The sequence below is a fragment of the Neltuma alba genome, unplaced genomic scaffold, assembly GCF_004799145.2.
Source record: "Neltuma alba isolate B1F8T4 unplaced genomic scaffold, ASM479914v2 tig00011642_pilon, whole genome shotgun sequence".
Lineage (NCBI taxonomy): Eukaryota > Viridiplantae > Streptophyta > Magnoliopsida > Fabales > Fabaceae > Neltuma > Neltuma alba.
The window spans coordinates 98,524-117,397 of record NW_021636290.1 but is presented as its reverse complement, the minus strand read 5'-3'; the positions used below and the strand labels follow the sequence as shown (position 1 = coordinate 117,397).

The 18,874-nt window shown below is 36.1% G+C and overlaps 2 protein-coding genes and 1 pseudogene across 2 annotated transcripts; 1 reads left to right on the top strand and 2 right to left on the bottom strand.

The window, feature by feature from the left end:
- The first annotated feature begins 540 nt into the window (after window positions 1-540).
- On the top strand, window positions 541-1,651 carry LOC114716057 (beta-1,6-galactosyltransferase GALT29A-like; annotated as a pseudogene).
- Window positions 1,652-1,989: 338 nt separating this feature from the next.
- LOC114716071 (protein ADP-ribosyltransferase PARP3-like) lies at window positions 1,990-7,402 on the bottom strand. The gene is made up of 18 exons (XM_028901011.1): window positions 7,181-7,402; window positions 6,484-6,785; window positions 6,013-6,208; window positions 5,810-5,923; window positions 5,660-5,717; window positions 5,506-5,575; window positions 4,934-5,108; window positions 4,701-4,834; window positions 4,365-4,602; window positions 4,154-4,281; window positions 4,004-4,080; window positions 3,561-3,721; window positions 3,269-3,478; window positions 3,084-3,186; window positions 2,922-3,004; window positions 2,688-2,831; window positions 2,430-2,612; window positions 1,990-2,301 (listed from the first exon to the last, which is right to left on the bottom strand). The coding sequence occupies exons 1-18, from the start codon at window positions 7,400-7,402 to the stop codon at window positions 2,233-2,235; spliced, it is 2,667 nt and encodes an 888-aa protein (XP_028756844.1). The 3' UTR covers window positions 1,990-2,232.
- Window positions 7,403-10,853: 3,451 nt separating this feature from the next.
- Window positions 10,854-12,594, bottom strand: LOC114716070 (zinc finger protein WIP3-like). The gene is made up of 2 exons (XM_028901010.1): window positions 12,112-12,594; window positions 10,854-11,313 (listed from the first exon to the last, which is right to left on the bottom strand). Exons 1-2 carry the CDS (start codon window positions 12,592-12,594, stop codon window positions 10,885-10,887), a joined length of 912 nt encoding a protein of 303 aa, XP_028756843.1. The 3' UTR covers window positions 10,854-10,884.
- Between the last annotated feature and the right edge of the window lie 6,280 nt (window positions 12,595-18,874).

The window sequence follows — 18,874 nt, the reverse complement described above, 5'->3', positions numbered from 1 at the left end:
GTGTTCTGTTTTCTTCAAGCCCCAGTTATTATTTGCACATGGACCCCCACTCCTCACATCCACCTGTCCGCATCATCCCTCCCCTGCAAAACCGCATTCTAATGGCCACAGTACAAGTCACAAAGTTTGCCTTTTTAATGGCATCTATCTCCAGTGTACACTTCTCAAACTCAATCCCGATCTCTTGTTTGCTTTTGCGTCAGCCTTGCCATTCTGGCCTTTCAAGCTTCATATCCTCTTGGCTTGCCTTTTGTGCTGGTTCATCTTCTTCATTCTACCCTCAGTTTCTTTGCCCCAAGGATTTGCTTTTCTCGTTCAGTCTTCTTCTTCTTTTCCTTCCTGTCAACTTCCATATGGACTGAGAAACTCTTTTTAACTCTGTTGCCTATGCATGTCCCACCATCTCCCCCACATATTCGTCTGAAACATCAACTCTTTGTTCTTCTTCATTTCATTCTTGCATCGAATTTCGGACTTACACCGCAACACCGCAACACCGCCACACCGCCAACCAATTGTCTCATTAAACACGTCTCACCAATGAAATGCTCGGTTCGTCCGCTCTTTTGCATTCTGCCCATCATCGTCTTCCTAGCCATTCTCAGATGCCAAACCATCTTCTCTAAAGGCTTAGTTTCAATGGAGCTCATAAACAGCGTATTGGTTCTAAGTGCAGGTTCATTATCCAACGAGACACTGATAAAATACGCTGCCATCGACATCGGAGAAAAACAATTAAACCAAGAAATCCAGAAGATTCTTGATGTTGACTTTGGCAGTCAACCAAAACAGCCCCCGTTTTTTCCATGGAGATTCAATGCCCATGACGTTCGCTATGGACAGTGGTTGGAGTTCCGAAGGGTTCTGTCCGATTGGGCCCAAAATAAGAGATTTGAACCAAATATTATGTCCGAGTTGACACGTCTCATAAAGCATCCAATCGGCAGGCGTAATGGTCCAGTGGGCTCCGACCGCCGGTACCAGTCATGTGCGGTGGTCGGAAATAGTGGGATTCTGCTGAACAGTGAGTATGGCGAGCTGATTGATAACCACGAAGTGGTTATTCGATTGAACAATGCGAGGGTCGGAAGGTTTGACAAAAACGTAGGGACAAAAACTAACATTTCGTTTGTAAATAGCAACATCTTGCATTCATGTATGAGAAACAGAGAATGCTTTTGTCACCCATATGGATCACACATTCCAATGGTTATGTACATATGCCAGCCAGCACATTTACTGGACTACATTCTGTGCAATTCGTCTCACGAGGCGCCACTTGTGATCACCGATCCAAGGTTCGATGTGCTCTGTGCTCGAATAGTGAAGTACTATTCATTGAAACGTTTCGTTACGGAAACAGGGAGGGGTTAGAGGAATGGAGCTCTGCTCATGGTGGTGTTTTCTTTCACTACTCTTCCGGGATGCAAGCTCTGATGATGGCTTTGGGGATATGTGCGAGAGTGAGCATGTTTGGTTTTGGCAAGTCAGCTTCAGCTAAACATCATTATCACACCAACCAGAGGCCGAGCTCGATTTGCATGATTATGAAGCAGAATACGCATTTTACAGAGACCTCGTCCTTGGACGGAGGCCTATACCATTTCTTCCGGACACTTTCAAGATTCCTCCCCTAACCATATATCAGTGACATTTTATTTTTACTATCATTGCCGATTTGAGTGGTAGAAACGTAAAAATACTGCCTTTTCTCATACGATGTAACCAAAATTTCGTCCAATACCGAAAACAATACGGATTTAAGATCTTAGACGTCTGGATACTATTCGTGTATTGATAAAAGCAGATTCGAGAACTGCTATTACAGATTCTTGACACACATCGTGACTCTTCCATGACTAAACATGCTATACAAGATCTGCATTCCATGCTCGTTTTCCGTTCTTCAACTAAAGGAGCTCCCTAATTGAATACAAAAAAGCACCTGGAAGCCATACTTCAGCTAGACGACAATAACGTCGCCTAGGATTATCAAATGGAAACTCTCGCTGAGATACAAGAGCAGCACAAAACATTTTTACTTACACCACAAGTTAGTGTCCGTTGACCTACATATACGTCAAAACCTGGAAACCATGATATTCCACTGCTATACCACGTCTTATTTTACCATATATTATATACACACATATCAAAATAGCACCATCTCGATCTCGTCACTGCGAACCTTCCATCAGGGAAAAAGTTCTTGGGTCACTTTCTGTTCCTCTCTCACTCTGCCGTGTCCATCACCATGCCTTTCTCCTCATATTTCACTTCCACCAAGTAGCTTATGCGCACCTGCCAAGAAGAAGAGCCATCTTAGATACTCCCCTTTTTAAAATTTCCACTGAAATTTCACCAATCAAGTGATTTTCATTAGTTTTTTGAGTTAGAGACTGTGTGACTTATTGTTGCGTGGTTCGTACCTGCTTGGGATCGTAGACAGCGTACTCGTTGTATTCCAAAGGGCTATCTTTGTGCTCTGAGGCAACTAACCGACCTGAGGGAACTTTAATGTCATCTTTCCAAACAAAATGCTCTGATTCATCTGTTTTTTTCCTCCCCAACCCCTTCACTCCATTTTTCTTTTCTTCCAAGGATTTTGTGTCCTATCTCAATAGATACAATAACTCAGTAAACGAAATTATTATAGAATCTAGGAAAGCTGTGAACAATGTTATTACCTCGGGTGGGTTTTTCAGCTCTGTAATCTCATTTCCTAGGGAAGCAATGGCCAGAACCAGGAAGCCTTCTGGCCTGTCCACAGCAGTAAAACCATATCTTGCGGCCTCGGCTGCGGCATCAGAACAAACAATGGCTCCCCCAAACTGTCATAGAAAAAAGAAAAGGGGAAAAGCATTGAGAAGATGCCAATGTTGGACAATATATTGAAGTTGAATGAGCTTATATATGAGTACCATATAGCCCGGAACAGGTAGGGAGCATATTGCTGGCAAGAAACCCTTGTGCAAGTGCCTCAAAAGATTTGAGCTTCGTGAACCTGACATTGTGTAACAAAATGTATATGTTTCATTCAAAAGAAACTAGTATAAAATCACGTAGGACCAAGCGTATCTTACCACACCAAAGGAGAACTTTATTAGGCAGCTTTACAATGTCTTCATAGGAAGGGCAAGCTTTGGATTCTACCGCAAAGATGTTATCTACAGACACTCCATAATCCTAAAATTCATAAAGAAGTTAACAACCCACGTAAATAAGGCATATCCATACTGGGTATAACAGAAAAGGTTCTTAGTCTTACAACGTCCCCAACTCGGACAGGTTCATAAGTTTTCTCCAGGTATTTCACTATCATGTCATAATCACTTGAGTTTTTCTCCAATGGCGAAATTGAGCAACCCAATTTCTCGTATCTGTCGGATAACGGATCATCAATGGTAGAGCCAGTCATATCTCGTATGAGATGAGAAGCCACAGTTATGTCCCGAATACACTCTAACGCAGAAGCAGCCTGGGAATATTAGGACAAACGTGAATTGAGTATTCAAGATAAGTGGTTGAACTGTGAAGGCGAATGCTCAGTTTGGCCTTACATGATCTGCAATCTCCTGATAATCTCTGAAATTGAAAGGCCTTGTGGAATGCATCAGAGTGAACCATCTTTGGCTAAAATCCGACCAAACAGCCTCAGCTTTTGGCCCTCCCTCTTTCATTGATTTCACCTTCTCTATAAATTCAAGCAGAACCTCCTCACCTGATTGGATTCAATCATCAATCATTCCGGAACAGGACATTATTATACAGATAAAAGAACGGAAAGCAATGGGGATTGGCTCAATTGGTAAATAAAAGAAGTATTTATTCTCAAAAACTGCGTCCTAGTTCTGTAAAGAGGAATCTAGACTTGGATTCCTAGATGCTACAGGCTAATGTGAGAAAATACGCCCTTAAGACTGCAAAAGGGATAACCTACACGAGGATAACTTGATAGCAATTCCAAAAATTAGGAAAAGGAAATGAAATGATTGCTACTCACATCTTTTCAGGTGAAGATTTGTAACCATGCCCACTGGAAGGTCAGGGGAGTCATAAGCCATCTCCATCAGTGCATACCTATATACAATGAAGGTCATTTCAGATCCCTTTTCAAATTAAAGAGGGGAAAATTGTTAACAAAGTTTCGTACTTATATATCTCCTGGCTGCACAAAACTTTCATAAAATTCGCAACCAAAGGCTCAAGTTTACAGTGTGTTACTGCTATCCCAAGCTGCCGAAGAGCTAGAGCTCCATGTCTAACTTCAACTCCATCATCCTATGCAGTACCACAAAACTGTGTTTATCATCTGAAAGATCAAGTTTAGGTCCAACCATTTATAAGATAGAATCATTAAGTACCATGTCAATGGGATAAAACTTGAGTGGTTTCTTCTGGAATTTCTTCTCTTTTTCCCAAGGTTCAAACTCATTCCCTGTTTTCTCATAAAAAAGCCTCAGAAATTCTTTCACTGCACTGTCAATGTTCTGAAACTCCTCTAGCCGCTCCTGTGCATTCGGATCATCTCCCACTCTCCCTTCCTTGCAGTATAAATGCAAACGATTCTCTGGCACCATAATCAGTTGCATAACACAGAAGCTGCTCAAAGTGGACATTACTGATTAGCTACTTGTTCTGTAAGTCTAATGAAGTAAAACAGAAAGAATGAATAAATGGAATTGGCCTTTGATATTTACTCATTCAATCCTCGTCCCTGATCACAGAGAGAGAAGGCACAGTTGTACAATATCCCATCTTTTTCAAATATCTTTCCACCTTGGTCCTGCAGTTTGCTATCTTTGTAGACTCCTCTTTTCCCATAAAGCTTAAGCTGCAATGACAAGGAATTTTGTTACACAAAATAATGGAATCTTCACGTGTTTTTGTTTTGTAGTAAATAATAGTTAGTAGGAAAGAGGGTCTTATATACTTCAGCAGAAAGAGATTCAATAGACTCTTCTCCGGGATCTTGTTTATCCCAGGGTATCCCCTTGCCGTCTACAGAGAGATCAGAGACAAGATCATAAGATTCCAAAGGTTGAGGCTCTTGTTTCTCTATGCTGTCAATCAACCAATCCTCCCTCACCACACGTATTCCTCTCTCCCTACAAGAAAAATGCTTCAGTCGAGTAAGAAATCTTGTGTGTTTTCTCGAATAAACAAAGAAATCTCATCTCATTATTTTCAGTTTCTCTGTATCAATCAGGCGGGTGGGTATTGATCATAGCATACAAACGTTAAAAGATATAAAACACCATCTCCGTCTTTCACAAATGATTCAGCACCAGTTCGAACTCTAGTATCGGACCTTTGTTATATTACTTCAATGTCGGAAACTCTTATGTTGTTAATCAAATAAGGCTAAATAAAACTCAAACTCCCAGTAATGCAGAAAATCAAACTGAGGAATGACATTGTTCACCATGTGTATGTTAGAGAGCCAAATAAAATGAAAACAGCACAAAGAAATATCGGGCAAATGACGCCTCCTAAAGCACTCACATGGCTTCTGCAAGTTTGGATGTTCCACCACGCTCTCGCTCAGCAGGCGAAGCCACCAAACAAGTTGCCCCTGATCAATAGTTCAATAAACCAATCTGGTTATACAAAAGCAGTTTAACAGGACTAAAATGGCGTCCTGAAAATACAACATTACCAATTACAGAGTTTGCCACCTTCCCTCCGTGCTTCTCAATAGTTTTTTTCCAATATTGCTATGCAAGCCAAAACAAATTCCAATCACTAACACAACCAGTAGTAACATAAAAAACTCAATAAAAAGAAAGACGTAAAGGGCAAAGAGTACATGTGTCCGAGTGAGACGACCCATGAGAGAAATCATCATTCCAGTGAAAGGCTTCTCTGCTGAGCCTAAATCCCTGTGAGGCCTTCGAATTGGGTCTCGATATTTCTTCAACAACTGCAAACGCACAATAATGAATAATCAAGACACAGTTTAGAGTGACAACAATTGTATCTTTATAAGGACAAGACAGGATAGTGAATCACATCTGAAACAGGAGAATTCTGCACAGAATCTGGTAGTTTAATGGCTTCCTCTTTCCTTGGAGGGTCTCTTGTCCTGAAAGTGCAGCTAGACCACTCGCTGTAAAATCCTCTGCAAGAATAACGTCTCCCATCGAACTCCAGAGTTCCATTGCAAACCGGGCATTTTTCTAATGCACCATAAAACACCACATCCTGGCTGTTCATGCATAAAAATACAAGTTATTCGCGTCAATAATGTAAGGAATTCTCATTTTGAGGATGTTTATATCTTGTCCATGAAATTTACATAACTGTAACCCCAAATCCTACCTTTGAGCTTTACATGATTCAATGCTTTTTTTTTTTCCAACAGTATTTATGACTTAAGTGACGAGTAAGGATATAGGAGTGAGATGATGGAATTAAAAAAAAAAAAAAAAAGTTTTCTCCATTCATACTGGAAAGACATAAGCCGTAAGTTAATCGTCTAACCATCTCCGAGTAATTTCAAGGTCAGAGCCAGAAGAATCGAGGCCGTTAGCTTCAAGAACTTGTCGCATTTGCTCAACAGAAAGGTGCTCTTTAATGGCTTTGCAAAACTCATCGTATTCGGCTGCAACATCTGCGACGGATTTGCCGTTGGTGTAGCCGTCTTCTCCACTTTCTTCATGCTTGGGCTTCTTTGGAGAATGCTCTGCTTCCTGTGACTTGGACTCTGCCTTCTGCTTCCTCATCTTCACCTTCTCTTCGTCCCCAGGTGCATGAAGGTGCGCTTGCGACCTCCTTTCATGAACCTTCAAATCCCCAAATCACTTTGAACGTAAACCAAGAGAACGTACTAGCTATACACGTTAAAACTTTCGAAAGATCAAGGTATAAACACTCCCTTTTCTTTTCCATTTTCTTTTTAACTATTTTGGGCTTCTCTTTCACAGATTTTTGTTAAAAAAACATAGCATGTGAATTAACTAAAATGGGGAGAAAAGACTTGACGTTTTCGGCGACGAAGAATAGAAAGAAGCAGAAGAAATATAGTGTACCTTCATCTTCGGGCTTATTTCAAAATAAACGAACAACAACGAGTGCAGAAAAAACAAACAGAATCTGGGAATAGAGCAGAAGTCTAAGGTTTAAGAGCGAGAGGAGGTGTGCACTAAATAAGCAATGGAAAACTAGTTTGCGGACTCACATGATTATGAGCTCGAAGCCTGGGGGGGTGCAGCTCCGAACTGCCACGTACATGGAGATTTCCCAAGAAACAAGTTGTCCTGTCGTTGCGACCACATGCCACGTATCCTGCGACGTAGGATGTAGAGACACGTGGCAAAGTGGGTATATTTCCCGGCCTACAAGGTCGACAAGTGTGGCAATGGCTTCCATGGTCTGATCTGTCAGTGCTGAATGGAGGCATTGTTTATACCAGTCGGCTGAAGCAAGGGAACGGTGTTTTCTAATCCATCATTCGGCAGAGATGAATGCGCGGTATATCATGCCTTGTAGCAGATTCTCCAGTAAAATAATCTCAAAACCACTCCAAAAGAATCTGATTTTAAATTAATTTTTATTAATAAGAGTTAATATAATTTTTATCCATCAAATTTTTTAAGTTCAAACCATAAATTTTTTATGTCTTAATTTTTTTTCCATCTAAAACATTGATCTTATAATTTAATAATATCTAAATTATTTTATCTCTTAAAAAACCAAAACCTATAATTTAAAATTTAAAAAATTAAAACAAAATTTCGTGCAAACTTAACAAATTAAAGATTATATTAAGTCTTTAAAAGTTAATATATATCTTTTATAAATAATTTATTCATTTTTACCTCGACATTGAGTGAGAGTTAGAAGTTAAGAAAGACACTTGTGAATACGACTGAAATTTGGATAACGAAGACATCAACCAAACTCACCGCAGGAATAGGGAGTATCCACCTTCTTCTCGAAGGCGGGGCATGTTGTAAGTTGCGCCGGCATTATTCGCAGTTTCCCATAAATAGAGGAAACCGGCTTCTTTCCTGTGCATGTTACAAGATCCTCTCTTCCCTCTCTCTCTCTCTCTCCCTTTTAAGATTAGAATAGACGAGAGTATACATTCTCCATGGGTCTCAATTAAACTATCCAATCTTCTTGTATACTAACTTCGGTCCTATTACTGTAACTAAGGTTTTATAATTATAATTAGGACCGGAGGTAGCATATCGATTTTTTAAGTTTTTAAATTTACATGCGTTTCCTTTAAGTCATTGTCTCAAGCGGAGTTTTAGCTTCCAAAAAATCACATTTTTATATATATTATAACAATATAGCATTTGTTAATATTGGTCATTTGAGCTATTATCAAACTTAATTGATGCAAAGATAATTTTTAGCTTAGTACTTGTGATTAGGGATGAAAATATGTCAAGTCAGATGAGTCTTTGTTCTTAACGAGCCAAGCCTGTTTAGTAATACACTGACTTGAGCCTAACTTGTAACCTGTAATAAGGGTCTGTTTGGGTGGCTTCCAAAACCATGGTTTGGGAGGCAAAACCATAATTTGGGTGGGATGTCACCCAAACAACATCAATTTTGAGTCAATAATCTGAAACCATGGTTTGAACCAAAACTATGGTTTTAGATTCCAAAATCATGGTTTCGAGAGAAGTGAATTCATTCTGTTTCTGGCTCAAATTGGAAAGTATAATTGAACCTGTCAGAATAGATCTCAACAATAATATGACTTTAACATTCCTCACTTTAACAATAATACATATATTAATTATTTATTAATTACATTATCGTATGTATTATTAATTATGTTGGTAAAAAATATATTATTAACAATTTTATTCCTTCAAATTAAAATATATCATAAAATCTATCTTTTATATAATTATCATATTAACTTATGTTTTTTTTAGTAATTTGTATATATAAAAAGTGATTCTGATAACAACTATCCAAACACTCTCATTTTTCAGAATCACTTTTTTACAAAATCTATTCTCCCCAAAATCTATTCTTTAGAAGCTATTCTCCAAGCCATGGTTTGGTTTCATCCAAACAATCCCTAAGCCTTTTTTTCCAACTTAAGCCTGGTTTGTATAAAGGCCTGACCTGGCCTAACCTAATTCTGTTAAAAAAGCTTATAATTTTAAAATTTTGAAAATGCATAATAAAAAATATATAGGCCAATAACAAATGTAAAATATACATACTACATAATAATTATTTTTTATTATTATCTTTTATTTAAATTTTAACATTAAGAGTAATATTTTAAATTTTAATTACATTCAATATTATTAAAAAAAACTTATAATTATATATTAAAATTTAAAATAAGACTAAATATAAGTACAAAATAAAAATTAAAAATACGATAAAAAAAGATCAAGCCAAACCTAACAGGTTTTTTAAAAAACTTAAATATGATCTATTAGACTAAACAGGCTATCAAAAAAGTTTGGTCACTTTTCTATTTTGAAAAAGATCAGGTTTGGTCACGTAGTTCTGGCAAACTACCTGGCCTCTTTCGACTTTTACCCGGGATCTTTTGATTTTCACTCTCCTCTGACATTTCCTTGCCCGATAAATAACACGGTGAGGGTCCCTTCTCTTCAACACCGAAACGGACAGCTCTCCATCTCCCTTCTCTCTTTTTTTTTCCCCCTGAAGGAACTTTTGGCAATTGGTCGGTCAAACCTAACCTCAGGAGAATCGAAATTTCCAAACCCTTCCTCACGTGGACTGAGGATTACCAAATTTTGAAGGAAACACGTTCTCTTTATTTTTCAAGTATATCAGTTTTTCTTACTTAGCTGATCACCTAATCTCTAACTATATACATGAGATACCAGTCAATTTTAAAAGTTAATTCCCTTCAAATTCAAACAAATCTTAAATGTCCCCATTTCTAAACTGAGAAAAATTCTGCAGATGTTAGAGAGAGAATGTTGGGGGGAAAAAAGAAAAACTGGTATGCACTACTTTTCAATTTTGATGATGATATTGCCTGGAAAGTGGTAAATTTGTCAAAAGCTCTGGGCCGTTCATTACAATTCCCAAATTTTCATGGGTCGCCAAGATTAGACTGTACGTATAGATAGCACTTGACATATCCTCAATATAATCTTCGATGGATCCCAGGGTTCGTTTCCCATCTATTTAAAAACGTCATGCACAATTTTTAGGTGCAAATCAATTTAAGACAGTCAGCCTCTAATATATACATAAACTTGTCCAATAATTATACTCACTGCAAGAAAATTAATAACACGGACAAACGCCTAGTATAATCTGGTTTATTAATCGGTGTCTTCGTACGTCCCATGCACAAGGAATCACGCGAATCATAAAGCATGTCCATATATATCTACAAGCAAATTAGTCATAATATTAATGAATAAGTTTAATTAACGGAAGTAAAATCCTCACATGAAGATTAACATTTAGCAATGAAGAGGATAAATTTTCTGCCTTGAAGACATTACAGACGCTACAACTCCATCCCCTCCTTGGCAACGGCGATGAGAAAATTCGTCTCTTTCATCACTTGATGTGAAATGTCTTATTCTGTTTCATGCCTCCATAGTTTTTGAGAACCACCAATGCCACTAATCTTCATGGTAATTATAGGAAATTAAATCATATATAATTATATATAGTTAACGGGAATTACATTTTGTTCCTTGAACATATTATAGTTTAATAACAAAATTAGCATATAAATTTGAAGTTATAGCAAAAATAAAGAAGTTGAGTGAGAGACTAAAAAAAAAACAAATAAATCTTAAGGTGATGCGCTAATCTCATAATTAAAGTTTGATGTTCAAGGAAGTGAAATAACGTAGCACCCCTGGATATATATCTGAAAAAAATGGAAAGAAAGCCATAGTGAATAGCAACTTAACATTCTTGAGAGGCTGAAGTAGTAGTGATGGAATATTCCTTGTCATCATCATCTTCAAAACGAGGGGTGTGACCTTTTCCAAAGGATCTGATATGATCTTTGAGAGATCTCTTGTGCTTGAAATCAGAACCGCAGGAGCAATACCAGAACTTGCCACAGTTCTTCTCGTGAGTCCTCCAATCTCCTTTAACGGCGAAGGGTTTGGCGCATTTTCTGCAGACAAAAGGCTTAGAACCATGCTTCCTCTTGAAATGGGTTTGGAGAGTTCTGAAGTCCTTAAGAGGCTTGCTTCTTGGATGGTTGATGTTGTTTTTGCAGCCTTGGGCACAACAGTAACATGGCAGTCTCAGCATTGCCGCTGGTTGTGTTCCTTTCAGTGATTCTGCTCCTTTTCTGTACTCTGATCCATGACCCCACATATGCATCTGCAATAGTTACATGCCAAGATATAAGTAAATTTGTTACTGTTATATTAGTGTTGGGATTCAAATGTTACTATAAGATACTAATGAATTAAATGAAGACCGCATTAATTAGGAGAGATGTGAATAATTGCAGCTACGTATACCCTAGTTGTCCTTATGATTCATATCACAGAAATTTTTTTTACAAAAATAACAATTATATGTATCCTTGCAAAAGGTCATGTGCACCCTATTATCTGTCTAACAATAATTCATTCCTTTACGATGATCCTTTCTGGTATTTTAACCACAGAATGATAGACAAGAGGAAAGGAAGACCCCTGTGGAATGATTATAGCAAGTGTCATTATTACAATCTCTTTAAAAGTTTCGATTTGTTCATTTCTTTTAAAGCATTTCTGAAACATCTATTGGACAGGCGAATCCATGTACAATGATGGCGCCTGAATAAGAAAATCTAATGCAATTGATAGCGCCATAAATTATAGAGCCGAATTCTTTTCGCCATTTAAACAATGAAACTTGTTGCCAACAGCTAGCTAGGAGATCTCTAATTATAATTACTGTTGTGTGCGATCTTCCCCACCTTTCGGGGGATACATATGGAAGCACAGAATAGTAATATATTTTTCTAAAAACTAGCCATAGAAAACACACACAAAATTCAATTTCCCCTCTCTCAACTGGTGATGATATTTGAGTATCTACGTGTATTTGTATGAACTTCATTTGAAACTGTAAATTTAAAATTTTGAGTATGAGAAATCGATGAGATTAAAAAAAAAAAAAAAAACTAACCTGCAAGTTATTATACCTATTGAAGGTTTTGCTGCATATGGAACAAGTAAACTGCATCGGCCCAACAAGGATCTGTGCAGGAGTTGGTATCCAGAATCTTCTCTCTGTGTTAGAATTCTTAGAGCACTCTTGAAAGCTTCTATTATTCACCACTTCTTCTTCCTTCACATCGGTAACTTTCTTATTCTTCTGATCATCATCAGCCTCAAAACCTTGTGTGTTAGGTAATCCTATGTGCAAAGCCACAGTCACTTGCTCATCTACGTCGTCCTTCTCTTCTTTAATTACCCCAACAGTACCATAGCCTTCCTCTTTTGAGGGCTTTTCAGTTAAAATTGGCAAAAACTGAATAGTCTCTTTGTGAATCACAGAAGATGAAGGAGGAGGAGGAGGAGGATATGAAGACGGTTTGAGCCATTCAAAGAAAGCGGGAGCATGAAAGTTCATACTCTTGTCTGCACTGTAATATTCTCTTAAATCCATCTCCAGATAGAGATCAGAGGGGAAGAGAGAGTTCTTGGGTTGTTAGCTTCTGAAATTCCCTCCTCAGAAAAGAGCCATGATGAATCCAGCTGACTTGGTCAGAAGTATACCTGCACTGCACTTATGGGGTTTTGATTTATGAAAGACGGGTTGGGTCATCTTTAGCTTTCCCTTTTCTATATAAAAGGAAATTTTAAGGGTAAATACATATATTTAATCCATTGATTAACTCTATAATAAATTGATAAAGACCAATCAAATTGAGCTGAGCTGCATAGAGCAAAAGTCTGCCTTTAATACACGCATTTTAATGAAATTTTTGTGCCAATTTGACTATGTATTAAACAGGCTTTGATTTGTATCTTTTTAAGGAGAGAGAGTAAATGGTGGGGGATTGGAAATGACGTGAAAAATGAGACTCGCTGATCACTGATTAGTTGAAAAAGAATTGTCCCAAAAGAATTCTATACAACTATACGTACTGATTGATGGCAATAGGAAGTATATACGTATGTGAATGGAAGTTGACCCAATAATGCACAGATTTTCTCACATATTGACATTGAAGGAACTGAAATCGAATAGGAGAATGCAAACACAGACGCATTTGGTCAATACCTAAACGGAGAAAAGTATCCCTAGACATGATGAACAAACTCTCTCAAACAGTACTCCCAATTAATAAGGACCGATTAGTCGGAATGTTGTACGTTTCGTGTCAGTTAATTTAATTCCCCGAAGTCAATAATTTAATTAAGAAAAGTGTACGCCTGATTGATGATGGCTAACTTCAATTTCAATTCTCAGCTCAGCATGTACGCGCTCCTAGAAGCTTCCCGTTGGGTTTCAAATTATTCAAAGAGAAACAGCTTAATTCCCACACTTCTGATACGGATTAATACGAGCCATAATAAATCTAATTGTTTTCTGGTTATTCCTCACAAGAAAAATTCTCCGCAGGGTACGGTTAAGGTGCATGGTTCCTCACCAAAACTCTGAAAAAGCTGTATAAACTGGAATTAGGTCCCACAAAGCTAAGTTCATTAAGAACAGGACATGCTTATAAGTCTGAGTAACAACGCTGGCAAAATTATTTACAAATCACCTCTCAATAAGGCTTTTATATCAGCAACGGGATTTGAATCTCCACAGTGATCAAATCATTACTAACCGGAGCAATTTCGGTTGATATATTAACTTTGATTTTGTAATTGGTGAGTTATGAGAGAGACAAATGCATAATGTCTTCACATTTATGTTTTGCTCATAGTCGTGCATGGTGATCCTGTGGTGCCCACATATATATATATATATATATATATGTGTGTGTGCGCCTGATTATATTGCACGGAGCTAGCTTTTATGTTGTTTACAAATATCCTCAATAGTAGGTGTGTCGTCAATCATAAGTATTTCTTATCAACCATGACTTCACCAATTGCTGTATCCATTGTACATAATTCTATAAGATTCTGGCAAGAAAAAAGGGTTTCATGAGATTAAACATGGTGTTCTAAGGCTTTATAGTTAATGACCATGTGTAACTAACGGCGACCAATCAATGTACCGAAATCAAATGACGGCCATGAGCATGTAAAGAAGGAATTCGTTCTCTGTAGTAGTCTTTAACGTAAAGGTAAAATTGCGCAACGTGTGATTGATGCTTTTCGGGTGCATCTTTGTGAAAAGCAGGCTCCATTACAAGACCGCCGTCGTTTCAACATTTATTTTGTTCATCAATCCTCCCGAAAACATCTCTTTATCATTTTACATGATGTTATTACAAATAATTTGCCTGTCTCGATCAATATTGATTAGTTGTCTTGTTTTCTCTCCTGAGTACATAGTTTACTCTATATATTCCAACATCCATTGTATCAAGACACGCATACAGCATATCTAATTCCTGAATTCTCTCCAGGAAAATTAAAAAAGAAAAACACATTCAATTATTGAAGGCCTCTCTGTTATGTAATAATCCAAATTCTCCAATCTGCCGCACATATGATTAGTAGATAAGTTCATTATGTGAAAAAAGAAAATCACCAATCCTGCTTTAATTTCTAGAACATCATTTAATTTGCCCAAACTGAGACTAAGAGATTCAGGGCCTTATGTGAAGCATTCTTAATTACTTCTCAAAATTTTTGGATCCCACCAGTTTCAAATGAACCTCCAAAATATACTTGGATAAAAATCCTAATCACAACTTCATTGCATCGAGAATAATGACAGCCTATTATTTTCAATTCATACATATATATATATAGCTATGTTATTACTTGCAAACCCCAATTTAACGGTGATGAATTACATAAGTATAATTTATCCCAGGAAAATAAACTAGTCAAATTACGCCAACGTTTTCTTCTCATGGTCATCATAATGTGCTCATAAATGAACATTGGTTTTTGTTCTCGCCGAAAATATTGAATTCCAAATAAACGGGTTTGATTCATATATGTATATGTATACTACCACAAATAAGACTACTTCCAATTAGTGTGTATATGGATATGTAACCCCAAAAGAATATAATGGCCAGAAGCATTATTTGTTTTCTTTCAACTTTCAAGCTAAGTGCGTTCGTGTAAAAGTTGTAAGGCTATTAATGTTGGTGTTTGGGTTTGACTGGAAATTAATGGAAACTCTCCGTAATTGAAGGATTTGGTCTTTGGTGGAGCCATAGAGGGGGAAAGAAAGAGACAGGTTAATTAGTGTGCTGCCTACACTAAAACAAGAAAAAAGAAAGGAAAAAAAGAAAGAAAGAAAGAAAGGAAGACACGTACATAAAAAGATTGAAAGATATACGAAGATGTCCCAAATATAATCATGATAACTAATAATCAACATCGGTGTTCTTGTGTTTTTTCTCCTCATGGCTAATGTAATTAAGCTCATTTTCATTTTACCCTGATTAAGGAGGTTGGCTATTTAGTAGATATATTATTACAAGATACATTGATTTATTAAAAATAGATTAATTATAAAAACTAATCATGTATATGATATGCATTTGGGATAAAGATAAAATCATAAAATAACCAATAGACACTTTACGGTCAGCTTAGTCCGAAATCAATATTTTTGTTGTAGCAGAAAAGGAAAAAAAAATAAAGAAGAAGAAGAAGCCGATCTTTCTTATGATTTTCATTATAATGTTTTGTAATTTATGTTACCATTAATCCATATTGAGTGATGTTCTCGTTTCAAGTTTTAATGACTAATTATCTTGGAGATGTTAAAAATAACATTTTATCATTAAGGGTTTGTGTCATATATAAGGTGAACAATTTTATAACTTTAAAATTCACCTGACGACTATATTTTTAATAACAAAGTAATTGGCTGATGACTAAAGTAAACTCCCGTAAACTACAATTAACCTCCACACGTAAGTTCTGGCCTATAAAAAACTTTCAAAGTCGCCGCTCTTCCAGGAAATTAAGAAGTTGAAAACTTGAAATATTATTGGAAGGTAGTGGAAATTGACATCATATATGGACTTTAATTAGAAGGGTCATTTGATGATAATAATTGTGGTTTTGGGTTTGGTTGGTCAAGAAAGAAGCTAGCTAATCTCTACATCAATTGACCATTTCACTGACCTCTATTTCTCACGCGGCAGTTTTAGTTTGAAGCGTTAGGGTTTGTGTGAATGCTATTACACCAACCAACACATAGATTAATTAATCATTCATTATTTCAATGGCGAGACCCACCCAAAGGCATTAGAATGTAATCTTCAAACTGGAAAATTGATCGAAAGAGACACTTTCTCATTAATTCCACAAACTTGGTCAAGAATAAGAAGTATATCTAGCTATGTCAATGTAAAATTTACAAGAAACTGTTGTATTTATTTATAAATTATGAATTGTGTCAGTTATCTTAAAGTTCATGTAATGCTAAGGGGAAAAAAGTGTCTTCAAATAAGAATCTGAACAAAAAAAAAGAAAAAAAGAATACAAATCTAAACTGTTTATATTAGATCTAAATGCTTCAGATTATGAGCATTGAAACCACTCCTATTCATTGTTTAGACATTTGATGAATGGACCTCAACAATTATATTACTCCTCCGATCATTAATATAAGACCCATTTAACTCATTTGATTAGATTAAAGAAGTTGGTTAAGTTAGTTAATTATAGAAAATATAATGTATTTTTCCTAAAATATCAAAATCATCCTTTTTAATATTCTCTCTTTTTTCTACTTGATTATAGTTGAGGGAATATCCATAAGGGTAATTTAGAAAAAACTGATAAATATGATAAATATGTTTTATATTTAGGATCAAAATTAACTTAACAATTAGGTCCTATATTAAAGATCGGAGGAGTATTAGTTTCAAATCTTTCATCATTGCTGTGTATCCGTCAAGTAATTAACTACCACCAACTGCGGAAAACTGGTTTTTGCCTCATTTAGTGTGAAAACCGAAGCTTCTTTCCCAACCACATCAACTGCGCCCTCCAATACCTTTTCCCCAGATGTGTGTGATGAAAACGCAGAGGTCTCTAGTAATTTCTCGTCGGCGACAAAAAAAAAAAAGTGATTTGTAAGTTTATTCTGAATTTTCTGTGTTTTCATATTTTGAAATAACGGATTATTGATTAGTTCATTATCAATACCAATGAGAATAATTTTCTTAAAATTCATTTGACAATAATCGTCCATTGATGTATAATTACCTATTGTTCTTTAACCAATTAAAGTTGTTCATACAGATTAAGAGAGCTATTGAATTGCCTACATTGTAGCAAAATCTTAGAGATATGCTTTAATCAAGAGTAACACGGTAAAAGAAATAATCAATATTCATTGAAAATTTTAAAGTGATATGTTTAAGAGTAAATAAATCTAAAACTCTATAAAGTATTCATTACTATATATATTTTAAATGGAAAGGAGTAATGTAGATCTCTCTCTCTCTTTTTTTTTTGTTGATAAAGAATACTCCTCCGGTCCTTATTATAAGACCCATTTGACTTTTATTTGGTCCTAATTATAAGACCCCAATCCATTTTGTCTCTTATATTTATGCATTTTTTTCCAAGATAATCCTTCTAATAATGATAGTTTTAGCCAATATACTTAATTAGCAAGGATATTTTAAGAATGACAACACTTATTTATTATAAATAACCAACTTAACTTACTTCCTTAATCTCCTCAAATAAATCAATTGGGTCTTATAATTAGGACCGGAGGAGTAATATAGATCTCTTTCTACAAGTCTTTTGTTGTTCTCTTTATTTCCTCCGGCCTCCACTGGGATTCGGATTACATTTGTAAAGCAATAATTGCGTTTGCATCAGGAGTTAGCCTTTTATAGCTAGGCAGATTCCTAAGAGGCTTTTTCACCATCTTTAAAGCACAAAAGAACGGATGCTGGCACTTCCAAAACGCTTTTTCATCGTCTTCTTTACTTCCATCCTGGAGCTTCTTTTTATGTTTAATTAGTTTTAGCTGTTAACAATTTAATTTAACATTTAAGCAAGAAATAAATTAGGTTAATATGTTAAAATTAAGGGATAAAAGGCTTCATTCTCGCCTGTCAGACTTTATAAGCTGTGAATTTAAACATTTAAAACTAAAAGTCTCCAACTTAAGAAAAGCGAATGCAACGCAAGTGAAGTTCCCCCCCCCCCCTAATTTCTATCTCTCTCCGTTTTTTTCCAAGCAGTTTCACATGTTTAAGAGACATTTTGTATCCTGTTAATTTTAAACGATCTTTGAATTTTGAAATCCACGCACAACATTAATGTTAGCAAATAAAATTTGAACCTTTTTTTGGCCAACAAAAATTGAACTTAAAATGATGTTTAGCTGTTCAATTTATTTACATATAGTCTGACACATTCTTGTGTCTAAAATAATAGGAAGAGTGGACGAATCTTGATTGTCTTACCAGCCAACACTTGGCCGCCCCGATATAGTCTCTATCATATGCCGTTGAATGACGGATACATACACACACACATATATATATATATATATCATGTTGATCTTAAAGGTCTTCTTGAAAAAGATATAGAGGCATGCACTATTTACGAAAATAAAAGTTATTTATATATAACTGATAATGTCTTATCGACGTTGAAGATTGATAGATGACTTACAGCTTCATTCTCTATAATAAATAAAAGTTCAAAAGTTCATATATTATTATATTACCGTAGGTAAAACTAAACCATGAGATTTACCTAGGGGCAAAAGTTTAGACTTTATGCGTTAACTTTGTCTCTATAATTACTCAGTATAATCTTATTAT